General features: G+C 35.3%; 1 protein-coding gene across 1 annotated transcript in view; it reads left to right on the top strand.

The window, feature by feature from the left end:
- The window catches only part of TRHDE (thyrotropin releasing hormone degrading enzyme), a 356,245-nt gene extending 336,183 nt beyond the window's left edge, over nucleotides 1-20,062 (top strand). Inside the window, exons 16-19 of the mRNA XM_057742781.1 lie at nucleotides 7,485-7,652; nucleotides 8,172-8,312; nucleotides 14,673-14,754; nucleotides 19,919-20,062. Of these exons, the coding sequence (XP_057598764.1) occupies nucleotides 7,485-7,652; nucleotides 8,172-8,312; nucleotides 14,673-14,754; nucleotides 19,919-20,062 (535 nt within the window). The remainder of the gene's footprint in view (nucleotides 1-7,484; nucleotides 7,653-8,171; nucleotides 8,313-14,672; nucleotides 14,755-19,918) is intronic.
- Nucleotides 20,063-20,733: the final 671 nt, after the last annotated feature.

The raw sequence follows: 20,733 nt of genomic DNA, 5'->3' as shown, positions 1-20,733 counted from the left end.
TGGCTGTAGTTGATTCTTCCCAAGCAGGACAATCAGCTTTATTAACCACAGTGACCTTGACAGTGCTTTAGAAATGAAGGTAAACCTCATTTGCACAGGCCCATGTATTTGTGGATGTAATAATTTGATGGATACAATAAATTGGTGCAGTTTTCAACCTTTGTATGAAGAATTCAAGACAGTGACTGTTGCTATAAATTATTCCTGGGCAACAAGAGTTATTTGTCCAGGTGGAGCCCGATGTCATCCAATGGAGTTTTCATAAACACTCAGGTCTGAATGGGGATAGTGCTATGGATTTGCTATTGGAACTAATGTGTCTTTCCTATTGTTATCTTTCATCTTAAAAGTTAACCTAAAGTACTGATTCCTAATCATTGTGATTCAGAAAGTGCCATCTATATTTAGACTTCATATAGGGAGCACTTAGATTTACAGTGCTCTGACCTGAGCTAAGTGAAGAAGAAACTCTAAATATTCAAGATCGGGATGGAGCAGATTTGAGATTCTTTGGGAAGCCATGGATAATAGGCACGCGGTTATCAGAAAACAATTTATCTCCTCTTTAACACAGGCGTCTTAAATAGGGCAATTTATCAGCCATTTCACAACTTATACTACAACTGTATACCTCTTATTTTAAATTATGTTTTTAGAGCTATTTGTGCTAGCAGCCTGCTGCTCACTGTTTTAAAGTGACTCATCATTAATTTTTCTTTGTTATAAGCCAGTTTGATTTTTTTGGAGGTCTTATGGGTATAATTGATTCTGGATGTCTTAAGGTTCTGAGCTGTGAAACATTAAATAACAGTGTTCTAGGATTTTAAGTAAATGTGTTTAAAATCCAGGCCAAAGAAAAATATTTGACAAATCAAGTCGCAAGCTCTCCTCTAATTGTGTTTTTTCTCTTTTACCTTTCGGTAGGTCTTTGTCGTGCCTGTCTTTCTCATCATTACTCTGAATTTTTTGGCCATTCTGTACAGGTCTCGTGCATTCCTTCTTGCTTTCTACTTTTTCTTTGATGTCTCCTTCTTGTCCTCTTCTTTTTAATGTTGTCTGAGTCACTTGGTTTCTTTTGTTCTTGTGCTTTAGCAATTGTATTCTATGAAGTGGTCTTACAGCCCAGAAACTTGACCCTCACCATCCCTTTCCTTTCCCACCCAGTAGAAATAATAGCTACTTTATACATAGGGACTTAAAGATTTAAAATATAATGTCATATATATTATTTCAGCTTCAGCAAAGTGAACATTCCTTTTAAATTACATTCATTTTTGGGACTTCTCTGCTGGTGCAGTGGTTAAGAATCCACCCGCCAGTGCAGGGGACATGGGTTGGATCCCTGGTCCGGGAAGATCCCACATGCCGCAGAGCAACTAAGCCCATGAGCCACAACTACTGAGCCTGTGCTCTAGAGCCCATGAGCCACAACTATTGAGCCCACGTGCCACAACTACTGAAGCCCATGCACCTAGAGCCTGTGCTCCGCAACAAGAGAAGCCACCACAACGAGAAGCCCGCACACCACAATGAAGAGTAGCCCTGCTTACCGCAATTAGAGAAAGCCTGCACGCAGCAACAAAGACCCAATGCAGCAAATAAATAAATAAATAAACAAACAAAAACAAAACAAAACAATAGATGGAAATATGTTAAAATTTTTTTTAAAGTACATTTATTTTAATTATAAAAGCCATTTAAAAGGAGTGCAGTTATCTTAAAATATACTCTTTATACATTCAGGATAATGAGTTAAAATGACTCACCCCTTCCTACCAATCCTTTTTCTTTCATGTAGAAAGAACAGCATATGCCTCTTTGCACATATGCAAAATTAAAATGTGAAGAGGTTTTAAACATCATTTCAGAACACATAATTTTAAATGTAGTTGGTCTATTACAGGTTTCCCCAACTCTATTTTATTTCGAAGTCCAATGGGTATTTCGTTGTGTTATGCTCAAGGTTCAATGAGAATGACCAGGCTGTGTGGGCACCAGTGAGAAGACTCCAGAAACAGAGCAGCCCCAGCTGCTGCATGAAAGGTGCCGGCTGACAGCATTGCTGTCTCTGGTTCTCTCGGTCGCTTACCAACTGCATACTTCACTGGGGATTCTGTTCTCCCTTGGCCAGGGGCCTTGCTTATAGAGATACCAAGGAACGATATTCCTTTGGTTGCCAGGGTTTTTGTGTGGATTCAGCGGTGTATTTGATTGGCAAGTATACCATTAAAGTTAGGTGGAATTATAAAAGTGTATTTTATTGTAATGCCTTAAATGTGAGATGTAGTGTCTGTCATGACTTTTAGAATTATTCATTCACTTTTGGCAAAGTAGTCTAAAAACTTTATTTCTGCTTTCTTTTCAGTCCAGTACTCATTTGGGAACAATAGGAATATTTGTTGCCACTGCATCCTAATAATGCTAGTAATAAAAATGATGAGGAGGAGGGATGTTATTACTCCCTATTGAGACAACTTTCTGTGTCCTCTGCACTTGGCTGTGTACAATATTTATCTAAAGTCCATACTTAACCCTTGATATGCACCTTTATCGTGTGAATATCAAATGAAACATTATTTCATTTAATCATTGTAACAGCCCTATAAGAAATTATGATTCCCGTTTTCCAGATGAAGAAACAGACAGGTAGGTGCAAAAAGTCACACATTCCTTCTAAACAGTTTTAATTTTTATTCAAGATGGCTTTCTTAGCAGCAGTCAAGGACCAAGGAATCAGGATAGAATGAGAAATGGGCATAGTGGACAAAATGGACAGGGTCAGCCTTTGTAAACGCAGGTTATTTTTCAATCTGATATTTTAAAGCCTAGGACTGTCTGCCCTGAAAGAAGTAAGAGTGCTTGTACTTATAAGGCAGAGCAAGATAGAGTGTTGGCGAGAAAGCCTCAACCCAAGCTGTCTTTTAATTTTTAGTTAGAATAGGCAAATGATATTTCAAATGATGTAATTAACTGCAAATTAATTAAATGGTAGGCCACAATCTATATCAATGGCATGTGTAGTGCCACTGAAAGAAAGAGGTGTTCTTCAAGAGGCCAGTGATTTGAGAATATTTTTTATTGTCTTTGAAAATAATTAAACCCACATTTCAATGTTAATACAATTGCTAATGAAAAGAAGCTTGTACTAACAGAGCAGGAAGGGACCTTAGAACACATGTATTTTAGCCCTTGTCCAATTAGGATAAAAAATGAAGCACAAAGCAATGACCTTGACTTGCCCAGTCCTGGAGGCAGTTACTGGTCATATTAGGTCTACTGAGAACCTGCTTAGAAATAAATAGACCCATATCATGATTAAGCATCAAAATTTATATTTTGAAATAGTGTGATTTTTTTTTCTTTTGACAAGTATAATTTCCCTCTATGAAATATTTTAACTGTATCATCAGAATTATTTCTATTTATTATTCAATAGCATTTTTTATACAGAATATATTTTATTTTAACAGTAACTGAATTTTATCTTTATAAATGTAATTATACACTTATTTATTTCCAAAGTAACTGTAAAAGTTATTAAATTATTCAATTTGAAATATGTGAGTTTAAAAAAAGCCTGGTTACCTATAATCCCCAAACCCAAAGGCTAATGTTGTTAATATTCTCTTTATATTTTCAGTCTTTCTTCTAATATACACATTAACATTTTTCTTTAGACTTAACACAGTGATATTATATATATTATACTCTGTCATTAATAATATATTTTATCATATTAAATAATATATTTTATATAATTGAATATTAATTTGTGATATCATTCTTAGTTGGAATTTATATCTTAAATTAGTTGTTTATTGTTATTTTAGATGAGTCCTGATTTTTCACCTTAAAAAACAATGCAGCAATGAAAACTTTCATAGCAAAATCTTTGGAAATTTTCCTGTTATTTATTTTAATTTACCAATCTGCTACACAATTTTCCATTTAATAAAGTACCAATTTACTATGTTTTAAAATATTAGTCCCACTATATCACCATTATTATTTAACTCAGTAAAAAAAATTTCCTAAAAGACACGTGCCTTTAATTTTTCCACTAGTTAATTTTTTAACTTCTACCCCAAAGCTTTTAGTTTTTAGACATTTGCTTTTGGCAGGTAAAAAAGGTTAAACATATCGCCAAAATACAAAAATAATTTCAAAATGATATACTGAACTTTTATGCTTTCAAAACTTTGTTCATACAAATGAACTCTGTCATCATGCTATTTAGAATGAGAGTAGAATAAAAAATATAGGACAAGTTACACTAACGAGGTAGTCATTTCTGCAAAGTTAGTATCCTGGAAAGATAAAGGCACTTCCTTTTGGCTCGGGGTTACCCCATTCATCTTGCAGGAAGGCAGCTAGGAGAGACTAGCTCCCTGCTTCTGTATATAATGTATACCGTACCTACAGAAGACCATACACAGCTTTCCTTCCCACATGATAAAATTCCACTAAAAGATGTACTTCCGAGGCAGCAGTTAAAGAGAAATGACCGCGGGGATATTCACATTTTCATAAACAATTTCCATGTTCTCTCTCCCTGTAATCCTAATATCAAGAATCTCACAGGACTCATTTGTACTATTCGTAACTATGGGTTCTGTGGATTTTTCAGCTCATGCTTCACAAACAAATGAGCTTTTTCATTTGTTCCTAATGACTTTGGTTTATGCAAAGAGATCTTAAACTGTCCCCAGAGCAATCATTTTGCTAAAATGTTATTAGAACATTTTTACAAATTTAGCAACAAAAGGAGGTTTCATTAACAATGGAAGTCATTGGGAACCAAGGGCCCTTGACAAGTTCAGTGCTCACCAATCTTGTTTTATTGTCAGTGATGAGTACAAATAATCCTGTGAACGATACATTGATTCCTTATCTGGTGGGTGGGTAAGGAAGATAAGGAGCTGTTGGGGTTGGGAAGAGATGACAGAAAAACCAGAGTGGTATTTTCCAGCTAATCCACTCTGTCCTTGCTCTCCTAAGGAGGCTGATGAATCTTAAGCAGGTGTATCTCCCTGCATCTGCTAATAGCCATTTCTTTCCTGAGAGTTTGGGGATTTGTAGCTGAGACCGAGGGCTATTTTTCAGTGGACCATCAATAGACTTCAGATTATATATGTAAACATATGTGAGTCTCATTTTTCATAGTAATCAAATTTGATGCATCTGCTGTACTCAGGGGGACAGCTGCTCATGAGCCTGAAACTTGACCCGCAGTTTCTTCCACAGCACGTCCAAATCATGTGGTCTTTCTCTTGTTTGAGGCTGCAGCTTCAAAAACAGAATTTGCCCCTATTCTAGGCAGCTTTACTTTCAAAGTCCTCTTTTGCCCAGGACAACTTTTGTTAGATTCCTTCAGGATGATCTGTCTGTTGTTTCATCCAGCACTTCATTGCTGGATTCCCTTTTAAGATTTCTTCTCCTTGCTCTGTGTATGACCAGCTTGCTACACAGCAGCTCCTTAAGTGCACCCCAGCCTGTGTCCTTTAAGTCTGCCAGATGCTGTGTTTTAACAAGTGTCACTTCGATTCTGGTGAACAGAATGGAAGCTTATTGTTGGAAAACCATTCTTGCTGACATTGGATATTTCTCAAAGATGACTGATTAAATTGCGAATTTTTAAAAAAGTAATGGAAAAAAAGAGGGTAGAAGTGATATCTGTGGCCAGTTCAGCACTAAGGGAATTATAGATTGGATGCACTGGTATTACTCTGCTGCCTACTAGTTAGATCCAGGGTTTGGTGATAGTATCTTCTTAAGGGATATATATATATAATTTTTTTAAGAAAACTTTTTGTTGTTCTTACTTTCTGTATGATAGTGTTTTATTGAATAACAAGACTCAGCATTCAGTGACAATTACTGATTATTACTACTAACAGAAATCTATATATCTTATTTTCATCATTAGCCATGTCTAAGCAGATAGGAGTAGATAGGAAAGGCATTCATGTATATAGCTCATCCTGGTTCTCAGCTTACTATATAGTTGTTATAGTGCAAACTATCCTCCCTCAGAGCAGTTTCCTCTCCTGCAAAAAGAAGTTTATAATACAGATATCATGATATTATCTAAATAAAATAAGACAGGTAACCTTAAGTGTAGTATTCCCCAAAAGTGTTATTTTCTACCTCCGATGCCCCTTTAGCCAGTGTCTAGGACTTTGCACTGACTGAGCCATTGATTCATTTGTGTATGCATTTTACACAGTTCAGCCTCAGCCAGGAGCAATTACTGAATCACAGAAATGTGGACTGTTGCTAATGACTACAGTATATGACACAAGTTATTTCTAAAGAACATAGCTTAATATCTACTTTTTCTTTCTCCTTTTTCTTCTTTCTTTTTTTGCATTTTCTATATTTCTGTATGCCTTTCTGCTTGATATTGGAGGCTGGTTTCATATGCAGTAACTAACCTCATTCAGTGGGCTCTATCCCCGAATTCTTTGGTATATTAATTGCTTAAGGAATTTTTTTTTTAAGAAAGTAAGCTGTTACTAGCAGGTCTAATATGCATTGATTTATGAGTTGATTTAAGTAGACATTTTATTGTTATTTTTTGCAAACTTTTATAGTGATCTCTTGGCCAAAATCTCGACAATAATAGGGTGTTGTGCCCTGTAGCCTGTAAAATTCAGAGGAAAAGGTTCATCCTCTTTTCTAGCTCTTGACTTAAAGAAAGACTAGATTTTTTAACTTTCTTATTGCAGTTAGTACAGATGGAGGCATTTTTGTAATCTTATGGTATATATTCCAGGACTGACACACTCTTCAACATTTGGTGGCAGTGTTTTCCTTAATGACTTCCAATATGCTGAGTGGCAAGCTGGTCATAAACAAGGCAGGGAGAAGAAGGTTTCACCAACCATTGGGAAGACTATCATGGGTACTTTCATCAGGGGACTCCAGGGCTGAGAGGGAAGACAGGAGAAAGATGTGAAGCTCTTTTCTGGTTTCTTCTGATATCTATATTCCTTTTGTTTCTTCAAAAACAAAACAAGTCAAACAAACAAACAAAATTCTTGGCTTCAAATATCACAAGGGAGAAAAAGCTTCAGCCTGCAAGATTAAAGTAACTTTTCTCCAAACATTTTAATTATTGGTAGGAAGAGACAGAATAATATAGTTTTAGCTATTTCTGGGCACCGTGAATTTTGTATGATAATACTAACAACTCTACGCATTTGGTATCCTGATGCACAATCTTCAATATCCTGATTGTAGACCTACTTAGCTGCTTAACAGAATAAGATGAAGCTCGTGTTAATGGTAGTCATTCAGACGCTTCCTCCCGTTTTCCACATACTCCTTTAAATCAAAGCGGTGTTTTAACCATCAAAGTCCTAAATATTTAAAAGGGATTGTTTCATCTTGTTATCCAAAGAAAACATTTACAGCATTTGTCTTTTTTTTCAATACTATGAAGCCTTTAATTAACAGAAAACCACCATGGGTTGCTTCTTTAGAATACCACTAAATGTTAGAGACATCGTCTACTGTACAGGAGTTTCCCTACTAGATGAGGATGTCTGGGAATTCATATGGATGAAATTCCACTCCACCACGGCCGTTTCTGAAAAGAAAATATTATTGGAAGCCTTAACTTGCAGTGATGACAGGAATTTACTAAATAGGTAGGTCAATTAATTTTTAAAATTTGTGTATTGAGAGTATTCTCTGTCAATCAAACTCTACTGAACTTGTTTTTATTTCCTTAAATGTATGTTAGTTCCTCTAAAATACAGCTTTCTATAGCTAAGGAAAACTGCCGTGTTAATATAACTAAAGCTTGTTGATTTGAAAGGTATCCTTTAGTTTCTAACTAATTGTTTTATGTTTCTTTCATATATATGTAAGACAATATTTCATTATAAAAAGAATTTTTAAAGTGAGTTTGCATCATCAACCCAAAACTATGATTTCTCCACCCACAAGATTGTTCAGACTTTAATTATTATATTAATTATAATACTGTGAGTTTGATCTTCCTCCTTTTATAAACATACAAATGTTCTATGGATAATTTTTTTAGTAAAGTTTATACTGGGCTATTCTTTGAAGACTGTAATCAGTTAAATCATGTAATTTTGGTAATTTTACAAAAAATTATTTGTTATTGGACTAAAAATTTCCCCATGATTCTATCCGTAAAGGCTCCTAAATCTATCACTGAATTCTGAAGTGGTGTTGGATCAAGATGCAATTGATGTAATAATCCACGTAGCTCGAAATCCACATGGCCGAGACCTTGCCTGGAAGTTTTTTAGAGATAAATGGAAGATATTAAATACCAGGTAAAAATAAGAATTCAATCATTCATACTGGAGTGAGAAAATCAAAGGTGACATATGAGAGATAAAGGTCCAACTTTTTGTGGTAGAACCAAGATGCAGATAATAGAATTAGATTTTGAGTAGTCAGCCACTCCTGTGAGACTCAGAATTAATTTAACACTTCTATAACATTATTCATTTATTAAAGATTGATAACCATAATTATATATGGAAATGTGCCGACTGAAAAGGTTTAGTATTGCGGCTTTCCTGGAAAATCTATCAAACTGTCGTAGGTTGAAGGAATTATATCATTAAAACCCTATATCCGGAGTGTGTTGTAGAAAAAATGATTTATGAACCATATGTACTGGTATTACAACAAGAAAACTTTAATTACTTCTGTAGAATTGTTTGAATGTTTAAAAAATATAAATATCATAAAATACCTGAAATAAAACCACGACAAAGAAAAGAAATATTTGAATGGCTATATAATTCTAGTTGCAGTAGAATTTACTCCTGAGCCATCTTGCTTCATACCGAGAATACCTTAGCCTCAATTTTAGAAAATATTTCATTATATATTTAAATATATTATAATAAATGTTAATTTATTACTCTGATAATCTCTATGGTATTTTAAAATTAAATTTATCATAGAGCATGTAAGTGCTGCATGTTCTCAAATTTAAATGTCCCTAGACAGCATACCTACTGTTTTATCTTTTAAAAACTGGTGTATAAACTTTATTTTTTACAAGTACTTTTTTATTGGTTGACCTTGTATAATGAGTTCTATTTGAATGGATGTGTCATATTAAAACATATTTCTGTCTATAGATATTTCATTGTTAGAAAGCACTGATATTCCTAGTACCTAGAAAGGACTTTGTTGCTTTTCTGTTTTTTCCCCTTGTATTTTCAGCTCAGTAATTGGAATAATTGAAAGATTAGAACTTTGCTGTCATGCACATAGTATAATGAATAGTCAGACACAAGGTGGAGTTAATGTATATGTACAAATATTCCACTTTAAAAAGTATCAAATGCACAGAGTTTCTTTAGGGAGTGCTGTTGTAGATCAGAGTTCAGTGCCACGCATACATAGTGTATAGTCCCTACCAAAGAATGTTTGGTTCCTGTTTCGTTTCACTGAGAGTCCATGATGTCTAATCAAAGGGTAGAAAAATTGAGACAGCATTAGAACCACCTCAGTCTAATGACCTCTTTGTTTAAGTAACTGAACATTAATAATAGGGAAAACTCTGGAGAGGGAGGAAGAGGCATTTGGGAACTCAACTTTCTGTTCATTTTTTCTGTAAACCTAAAACTGCTCTAAAACTAAGGACTGTTATTTAAAAAAAGAAACAGTATAGAAAGATTGAGGCTTCAGCGTTTCTACAGATGGGGCAATGTTTATCTTGACAAAAAGGATTGTTTTCTTCACCTTCTGCTCCTCCGTCAATCTTTCAACATGGAAGTTCATGGGGGAACTGTCCAAGGTTCTCCTTACTTCCTGCCCTGCAGATTCTCCCAGGTTTTAGTTGCCATCTAATCTCATGTCTTGTATCACTTCCAAATCTACATCTCTAACATTTCACCTAAGCTTCGCCCCATGATAGACAGTTTCTTGATGAGATCCCCTACTGGGGTGTACCTGCTAAGCTAAACCATCATTTCCCTCTCGTCTTCCTTTTCTCAGTAAATATATGGCCATCCGCCAATTGCTCAAGACAGGCACCTGGAAATCTACATGTGGCTCTCCCTTTCCCTTGACATATGTAACAATTAGACTTGAGGTCTTATCCATTTAACACTTCGTGAACGTTTCTTGAATTCCTCTCTTTCCTGCTACCACTGCCCTAGTGAAGGTTCTTATCTCTTGCCAGCACTCTTAACAATAGCCTTCTGTCCCTGCCTTTATATTTGCATCTACCACCACTACCACCACCACCACACACACACACACACACGAACACACACATCTCTTCCTTTTGTCCCAAGAATCTCTCTGAAAAGCAAAAATGACATTTTCCTGCTGTAAAACCTTCACACTAAAGATCTGTGCCACACTGAAAATCTAAGCTTCTCTCTTACTAACCCTTCTACCTCTTATTCTGTTATCCTCAGCCTCACAATTTATACGCTCAATACCAAATGCATGTAGTTGTCTGCACATACCATGTTGTTTCACACCTCCTTGCCTTTGTTTATGCTTGTCCTCTGCCTAAAATTACTTTCTTCCTTGATATTTGGAACTACTCCATGCTCAATCTATCTGTCATCATCTCCTAGAAGCCTTTCTGAAGACCCCACAGCGAACGAGAATTTCTCTGAACACTGTATAATTTTATTTTCACCACATTTAGCCGCAATAACTGAGTGATCTGTTTACAATGCTAGATGGTATATTACCTTCAAGGAAAGGATTGTGCCTTTTTCTTCTTTACAGGACTGCAAGTAAAGTATAAGCAAAACACTCTTAGAAGAATTATTCTCATTCCTGTACAATAGGCCGTTTCTGTAACCACATAGGAATTAGTAATGATTACTTATATGATTATTGGATGTTTATTTTATTTTATTTATACAACTTTTCCCATGGAATAGTTCAATGTTAGAATTACAGCAAATTCTGATGGTCATCTAGTTTAGTTCCCCTCATTTTACAGATGAGAAAACTGAGGCTCCAGAAGCTAAATTACTTAAGTTCCTGCAGGTAAGAACAGCATTAGAAAACCTCTTGTAGTGATGACTGGACCTCTGCTTTCAAAAACACATGTTCTTATCTTTAGAGTACTTTTAATTTTTTTTTAATTGAAACATAGTTCTGTTACAATACAGTTCAGGTGTAAAACATAGTGATTCACTATTTTATAATTTACACATCATACAATGTTATTAAAATATTGACTGTATTTCCTGTGCTGTCCATTATATCCCTGTAACATACTTATTTTATAACTAGTATTTGTACCTCTTAATCCCCTTCACGTCACTCCACCCACCTCCCCTCTGGCCACCACTAGTTCTCGATATCTGTGGCTCTGTTTCTGTTTTGTTACATTTGTTCATTTGTTTTGTTTTTTAGATTCCATGTTTAACTGAAAACATACAATATTTGTCTTGCTCTGTCTGACTTACTTCAAGTAGCATAATACCCTCTAGGTCTATCCTTGTTGTTGTAAATGGTAAGATTCCTTTTTTTTAAATGTCTGAGTAATATCCCGTTGTATATATAAATGCCACATCTTCTTTATCCATTCATCTGTTAATAGATACTTAGGCTGTTCCCATTTCTTGGCTATTGTAAATAATGCCACAATGAACAGAAGGGTGCATATATCTTTTCCAATTAGTGTTTTTGTTTTCTTTGGAAAAATACCTAGGAGTGGAATTGCTGGATCATATGATAGTTCTATTTTCTCATTTTTTGAGGAAACTCTGTGCTGTTTTCCACAGGGGTTGTACCAATTTAAATTCCCACCAACAGCACATGAAGGTTCCCTTCTCTCCATGTAATCACTGACACTTGGCATTTCTTTACTTTTTGTTAATAGTCATTCTGACAGGTGTGAAGTGATATCTTGTGGTTTTGATTTGCATTTCCCTTATGATTAGTGATGTTGAGCATCTTTTGTTGTACCTGTTGGCCATCTGTATGTCTTCTGTGGAAAAACATCTATTTAAGTCCTCTGTCCACTATTTAAGTGGGTTTTTATTTTTATATTGAGTTGTATAAGTTCTTTTTTTTAAATTAATTAAGTAATTTATTTATTGGCTGTGTTGGGTCTTTGTTGCTGCACGCGGTCTTTGTCTAGTTGCGGTGAGCAGGGGCTACTCTCCGTTGTGGTGCGCGGGCTCCTCATTGCCGTCGCTTCTCGTTTCAGAACAAGGGCTCTAGGCACACGGGCTTCAGAAGTTGCAGCACATGGGCTCAATAGTTGTGGCTCATGGGCTTAGTTGCTCCGAGACATGTGAGATCTTCCTGGAGCAGGGATCGAACCTGTGTCCCCTGCATTAGGCAGGCGGATTCTTAACCACTGTGCCACCTAGGAAGCCCAAGTTGTATAAGTTCTTTATGTATTTTGGATATTATCCAATAATCAAACATATCATGTGCAGATATCTTCACCCATTCAGTAGGTTGCCTGTTCATTTGTTGATGATTTCCTTTTCTGTACAAAAGCTTTTTAATTTAATGTGGCCCTACTGTTTTTTGTTTGTTTGTTTGTTTGTTTGCTTTTGTTGACCTCAAGTGAGGAGACAGATGCAAAAAAATATTGCCAAGACATGTCAAATAGTATATGCTTTCTTCTAAGAATTTTATGGTTTCTGGTCTCACATTTAAGTCTTTAATCCATTTTGAATTTATTTTTGTATATAGTATAAGAACATAGTCCACTTTCATTCTTTTACAAATAGTTGTCCAGTTTCCCAATACCACTATTCAGGAGACTGGTTTTCCCCCATTGTATATTCTTGCTGCCTTTGTCACAAATTGACCACAGGTACATGGATTTATTTCTTTTCCACTGATCTATGTGTCTTTTTTTGTGCCAGTACCATGAGTTTTTATTACTGTATCTTTGTGGTATAGTTTGAGGTAAGGGTGTGTGATATCTCTAGTGTTTGTCTTCTTTCTCAAGATTGCTTTGACAATTCAAGGTCTTTCGTGGTTCCACACAAACTTTAGGATCATTTGTTCTAATTCTGTGAAAAATGCCATTGGTATTTTGATAGTGATTGCACTGAATCTGTGGATTGCTTTAGATAGTATGCACATTTTTTTAACAATATTAGTTCTTCTGATACATAGGCATTGTATATCTTTCCATTTAATTATGTTGTATTTAACTTCTTTCATCAGTGTCTCATAGTTTTCAGAGTAGCCGGTCTTTCATGTTTTTGGTTAAATTTATTCCTATATATTTTATTCTTTTTGATACAGTTGTAAATGGAATTGTTTTCTTGGCTTCTCTTTCTGATTTGTTCAGTATCAGTGTATAAAAGTGCAACTGATTTCTGTGTGTTAATTTTGCATTGTGCAACTTTACTGAATTTATTTAGTCTAAAAAGTTTTTTTTTTTTTTCTTGTGGAGTCATTAGGGTTTTCCATGTAGTATAATGTCATCTGCAAACAGTAAAAATTTTACTTCTTCCTTTCCACTTTGGATTCCTTTTATTTCTTTTTCTTGTCTGTTTGCTGTGGCTAGAACTTCCAATACTATGTTGAATAAAAGTAGTGAGAATGGGCATCCTTGTCTTATTCCTGATCTTAGAGGAAATGCTTTCATTTTTCATTGCTGAGTATGCTGTTAATTGTGGGCTTGTCATATATGACCCTTATTATGTTTATGTATGTTCTCTTTATACCAATTTGTTGAGGGTTTTTATCATGAATGGATAAACAATTTGTTCTCAGGTTCTTTATATAGTTGTATTTTGGGCATGTTCATAGAAGGAGGTAAGTTCAGGGTGTTTCTACTTAGCCCCATCTTGATCCTGCCTCCAGTTTAGCCTAGTGTACTTTTTTTTTATGTCAAAGAGTATGACAACCTATGATAGGTACCCTTAGCACAGTAAACAATCAAAGAAATGAGAAATTTTTCCAACTCACTGATACACAGTGTTCTTTGCCTTGGGTCATGAGTCAAGTAATTATACTTGTGGTACAAAGATTATGAAATTCAAATGAAGAGTTTGATGTTTTATTTTAATACTAACAAGAGAAAATGCTAATATTTGGGGAACATTTTTGAGAAATTTGGCTCAGTTTCTAGGAATGAAAAAGGATAATGCCAGTGTCAATTTTGACTGACCAGACCAAAGGATCTGTGTGACTTACTGATAATACCTAAGTTTTTCCTGCAATTCTATTTCTTTTGGTAGGATCCTTCTTCCTTACAGTGATCTAGGTTGCTTTAAAATTAAAAATTTTAGGGAATTCCCTGGCAGTCCAGTGGTTGGCACTCCGTGCTTCCACTGCCGGGTTTAATTCCTGGTTAGGGAACTAAGATCCCGCAAGTTGCGAGGTGTGGCCAGAAAAAAAAAAAAAAGCCAGTAAAACTGAAAATTTTTAAATGTTTCTTTCTCAGGATTTATATTGGAAATATAATAGTAATTCCTAACTATAATTTTAGAGGGCTCCCTTTAGAGCTCTTTGAAACACTGTGAGCCTCATCAGGCTGCATTTGATGGTATGCCATAGCCTCAACTCTTTGCACCTCCCTGACTCCGTAGGGAAATGGCCTTGAATGGCATGAAGACAACACAGATCACTTGGAGCCCTTGAGAAGGTTTCTTAAAAAGTCTGTGTTGTAGTATTTCCTAAATTACTGCCTGCTTTAACATTAAGACTTTTTTTAATCTTTCAAGGTATGGAGAAGCATTATTTATGAATTCCAAACTTATCAGTGGAGTTACAGAATTTCTTAATACTGAAGGTGAACTGAAAGAGGTAAATATTTTAAGATGGGTTCTAATGCTTTTCTTTATAAACATATGAAATTGTACATTTACTTCAACCATTTCTTTCCAATAAAGTCATACCCATTCCTTTGTAGCACACACACACACACACACACACACACACACACACCCCCATCCATGCTAAAGACTTTACTCCATTCATTATTTGCAAAGGTATTTCTAACATATTAGTATTGAACATTAAATTGCCAATGAGCCTCGTAAGCAGAAAAACCAAACTATTCTGTCACAATGACTCAGTATTTGGATACAGAGGACCGAGGTTGAGGTATTGAGGTACAGAACTTGAGTCATCACTTTGTGGTCAGGTCCATACAAAGAATGATAATTGGATATGATAATAATGCTTCATGCTATCTGGTTTATTAAATGGAATAAATTCATGCATTTGGAAGGAAGTGTATCTGGCAACACATATTGATATTAATAGTTTGTTTAAAATTTTGCTGGATACTCTCACAAGTGAATTTCATCAATGAATTTAAACTTATTTCTTAAGGACTAGTGTCTAGTTTGCAAAGTACCTAACATTTTCTTTTTTCTCTGTTTTATGTCTTTGGAAATTTAAACCAGCTAGCTTTATGACCATTAATTCACATCTCTATTAGTTAGGGGTATGAAATGGGGGAGGAGTAAGTAGGTCGAAGGAAGGAGCAAAATATTTGGTTGATTAAAATGAGTTGGATTTCAAACATTTATTGCTTTTTAGTCTGCTGCTCAACTCCATTATAAAGTATAGCTGAGATCTGGCATTGAGAATCACAGTTTTCTCAGTTTTCACTGACAGAATGCCTGATGCTGTGACCTAGAGCTAATCCGATTGAGCAGGATCCCCCAGAAGCATCAACCCTGGTGCCATCCCTAACATCTCCTAATATTGCCCAATTTTTTCTGATCTTCCTCCATGTACTGACTCAGATTCTTTTCATACCATGAGCTAAGCTAAGCTAAATCTCTGATTGTAATGATTTGAAATTCAGTTTTTACTCCTGTTATGTGTGTTCCCAACCCTGAAGAATTTGAGTTTGAAAGCCCCAGCACATGTTTTTTACTTTATTTTTTAATGAAGGAAGCTAAAAGGGAAGGAATTCTTTTATATCCATAGGAATAGAAGGAAAGAACGACTAAGCTAATGACTTTATGTATTTAAATGAAGTAGTTTTAATTCTTTGATTTTATATTCAATAATCTGGGAATGAAAGACTCATCTAGTGACAACCTGTGCAGCTACTGAAGTGAACACAGAAATGAAAGATCTCTCCTGCCCTCTCCCCTCCCCTCCTTTTGGTCCCCTTCTTTCTTCCATCTTCCTCTCCCCTTGCCTCTCTCCTGTTCTCTCTTCCTCTTCTTCGATTCTCTAAGTCTGTTTATCTTTCATGTTTTCCGTGCTTCGGTAATACCCAACTCATGGGAAAACATTTTAAATGGAATTTAAATTGATTTTATCATATGATGGCCATTTTGCTTTACATATTTCACTTATACATATTTAATTTCTTACACTTGATTTAAATGTCGTTTGAAATGTTCCAAGATACCCCTATAATGAAAGGTGCCATTTGAAAACTGAAACTCAACTGTGGCTTTTATTCCATTATCTGCAAAGCAGCTAACTTCACAATAGAGGATCTTCATAGCCTGAGTGATGAATCCCTTCAGGACACAGCTGCTTGCACTGACTTTCTAGTTTACCAACTGCTGCCTGAGGCTTTTCCATACTTTTATTATCTCATCATCAACTGTAGGTTGTGGACCACTGTTGTTGGGTGGGAGGGGGGTTAATTTGTGTTGCCGATAACCCTCTCTCATAAATGTAAAGGGGCTGAGGAAATTTCATTCTCATTTTCCCATAACCAATGAGCCTCGTAAGCAGAAAAACCAATATTCTCCCTTTGGATATAGCATATTCTTGTTTTCAAAAGTTTATAGGTCAAAAGGGAATCAGCATCCTTATGAATTCTGAAAACTAATTTGAGATTTTAATGATCCCTAGCAACTTTAGGGGCATTCAGTAGAGACACTTACATTGTTCTATGGTCCCTTCCGCAAAACTACATTCTAGTACCTGAAACTGGCAATTTCCTTCTAATTACATAGCTCTAGCAATTTAAACAATATTTCTCTATGAAACAGTACATCATTTCCCTAATTTTAAGCTAATGGAAGTTCAACCTCATGGAACCTCAGACCCCCTTGCCATTTTTCCCTACTAATGTCCATTCAGCAATCCTCTTCAGCACTCGTTTTTTTTTTTTTCCTCTTGAACCTTACATACAACACTGTTATAAAAGAACAGAGATCCTGTGCACCACAGACATCCCATTTACAGTTTTAATGTTGAAAATATAAACCTCATAATCGGGCAGTAGCTAAGTTGATTCATTTATTTAGTTACTAAGAGTATATTATGTGTTGCAATTTATGAATTATTTTGTGTTGTTTAGGTCTAGGTTACCCTAAATTAAGTTTTCTTCAAATACTAAAATGTTTTTTAATAGAGAAATGAACAAACACATCTAGAAATTTTGTGCTAAGAAGAACAGGGAACACAAACAACTCTGACATCTTACTAAATGTTATTTTATAAAAACGTCTAAACTTGCAACATTTTCAAATAAAAGCATAAGATGGCATAAATATTTAGGAAGCAGAATAATAAAAGCTAATAGCTTCAGAACATTTACCAAAGAGCTGCCGAAATAAGCAAATTGGAATGCCAAATGCCTTCCATCTACCCTGTGCCCTCTAAAATGAGGCAGGGGTCTGGAAGGTGCTGTGATCTTGCCCTAGGACCAGTCAGGTGGCTGCTGTGACCCCATATTTGTCAGAAGAGCTGTGGAGTTATATGAGGCATAAGATCAGTTTATGCCAGCTATGGAAAGTGGGCCACATGTGTTCTGATGAATAAGCTACTCTTAAGATGCATAGGAGTCACCTCAGGCTCTCTGAGCTCACAAGGGATGTATTTAGTGCACTTAAATTGTGATTTAAGAAATGAATACCTAGAGACGCTCCCCCCCCACCCCCCGCCAGTTACATTGTCTACAGAGAGTTCTCTTGCAGGATAATCTGACCTACTGTTTTTGTGTCAATAACGCATTCATAGTCAATCCCATAGTTTGCCTTTGAGGAAGACTTAAGAGTTTTACTTCATGTGTTCAGGTTGGCTTGCTATGTCATCCAAAGACCAAGACATACACCACAGAGTCAAAGTTGCCAAAGGGTCGTTTATCACTATCTGGCATGTTCAGTGAGGGCCTAGGAAAATGTGTAATAATGTGGAACATAATTTAAAAGAGGTAGATGTAATTTTTTTTCCTGATTGACGTATATTATGTAAATAATGCCACCGTAGTACACAGATATAACGTACAAATGTACACTGTAATGTACATATTTTTTGTAAAAAATTAAAATACAAAATTCAAAACAGATCAAAATGTACTCCTTGTTGCTTTAGGAATATAGACTGAATAAATCTGAACATAAATATGTAAATACTATACCAATGAATTACTGGATTAATCAGTTAAGTTTAAAAATATGATTCAAATGCTTTCATTAGATTTCCTTTTTATCTATGTGTACATGTCACAGGTATATGTGTGTGGCACAGTGCCTAGAATATTGAAGGTATTTAATAAATTCCAGTCCCTTCCCTTCATCCTTTCTTCTGTATGTATAAATTTGGTCAGATGTCAGATCAGTTTTAAGGATAGCATGGATAAATCTTTGTTATACATTGAATATTTTACATGTTTGTTATTAAACTATAGGGACTTTGAAGTCATAAAGAATATACTTCTGAGATATGGTTATCCACTGCTAATGCTGCAGGGCACCAGGCTTTATAAGAAAGTACAGGATAAACTTTGAAAAAACCATCACTATCATGTAATCAAAGTAACACTGTCATAAACAAACCAAGCTACCCATGAACCAATTTCTAGATTAATTCAGAAAGGTATAATTAACTCCATTGTAAATGCCCACCCCACCATATCTCCCTATCCCTGAATCAATCTTGATGACATTTCTCTCCTGGCATATTCTCCATGTGGCGCCCACCATGGGATGAATCACACCTCACACTAATTACACAATATAACGCTTCTGTGTTACAAGTTGATTTTTCACATTTGTCTATTAGCATCGCAATTTTTGGTTGGTTGCCAGTTTCTTAAGACATATCAAACAGAGAGAAAAACTGCTAGTATTTAATCTTGAAATAAAATCCCTGAGCATTCCCATAGTATGTGGACTCTCTAGAGAAAATCTTATATCCATAAATTATGACAAAACATTTAAAAATTATAACATTTTAATTAAAGCTCAAATTTTCTAGCTAAAGGAATCCACATTCCTCCTTCATTCTTTCTAAATCTAGTTACTCATGTGATCACAGTGTCATTTATCCCATTTTCATAGCATCATTACTTTTTTTTCCACCACCCAATAATTTTGATATTCCTTTGCCATCAAAGATAGTGTCAAGCACTCATACTACTTATTTAGAGAAGATGAATAATTTTCTTTCTAAGCACAAAAAGTTAACTTTAATCCTTCTATTCATTTTTAAGGCTATTTATTACACTAGATATGCTTTGTTATTAGAGCTAGTCTTTGCCACAATCCCATCAACCTATTATGAAATGACAAATTAAATATGTCTGTTTTAATATTTATTTATGAAACAAGAAGGTGAGTTTGGAGCTATTTAAATTGTAATGTCCACTTTATTTCCTTTCAGTTCCAAAAGAAATTACATTACACCTAATGGACACAATCCATTTTATTGCATTTCATTACTAAGCTCACTCCACATGTTAAATATACCTTCTGTAGTGACTATGACACTTTTTTTTCAAATAGATTCTTGTTTATATGTGTTGGACATGAGTTCACTTGAAGACATGTATATTTACCATTTTTAAATTTTATTTTTTATTGAAACATAGTTGAAGTACAATGTATGTAAGTTTCAGGTATACTCTATAATGATTTGACATTTTCATAGATTATGAAATGATCACCATGATAAGTCTAGTAACCATCTGCCCCCACACGAAGTTATTAGAGTATTATTGACCGTATTCCTTAGCTATTTACCATTTTAATATTTCTATTTCCAGCTAAAGAACTTCATGAAGAGCTATGATGGAGTTGCTGCTGCCTCTTTCTCAAGAGCCGTGGAAACTGTCGAAGCCAATGTACGCTGGAAAATGCTTTATCAAGATGAGCTTTTCCAATGGTTAGGAAAAGCTCTGAGACACTAATATGTGTCTCTTAAAAAACAATTCGACTCAGAATTTTGTGAGAAGACCTACTTTGTGTGGAATGAGGAAAATGGCCAGATTTTCAGTGTTAACGTGTGGGAGGAAATTTTTTTCTTTCAGTTTTTGATTTGGGGGATTTTTTTGTTTCATTCATTCTGTTTTGTTTCTCTACTGGGTGTTCTTCTCTAAAGAAACTTGTGCAAATGAAACTAGCCATGACTGCTTCAGCTATACATTCCTTGCTGTACAGGACCAAATATGATAGTGGTGCATGTTGATGTTGCAGTCAGTATGGAAAAACATATTCAGAATATTTTGTGCATGGTTGTATGGTCCTGCCTGTGTTCCAGCATGCTTATTTAAATGTCCAACGTTGTATGTGAATATATGTTACATCGGGATGGGCATTATGCAAAAGCACAAAGATTATCTATGACAATCAGTGTTGCAAGGAAAGAAAAACTAAAACAGGGAATTATATTCTTAGTCCTGGGCTGTATGAGAGGTGAAATAGCCCTTTAAGTGATCAGTGTCACTTATTTCAGCACTTGGATTGTCTTGCAATGATTATTGTGTTGCTAACTCATTTTCTTTGAGTTAAAGCTGTGTATACATTTAAAAAGGCCTATAGATAGTGTATGCATACGTATGTGTACATAGGGAGGCCCCAT

The sequence above is a fragment of the Hippopotamus amphibius genome, chromosome 7, assembly GCF_030028045.1.
Source record: "Hippopotamus amphibius kiboko isolate mHipAmp2 chromosome 7, mHipAmp2.hap2, whole genome shotgun sequence".
In the NCBI taxonomy this organism is placed as follows: Eukaryota; Metazoa; Chordata; class Mammalia; order Artiodactyla; family Hippopotamidae; genus Hippopotamus; species Hippopotamus amphibius.
Note: the sequence above shows the minus strand (reverse complement) of the source record. Positions and strands in the feature narration are given on the sequence as shown.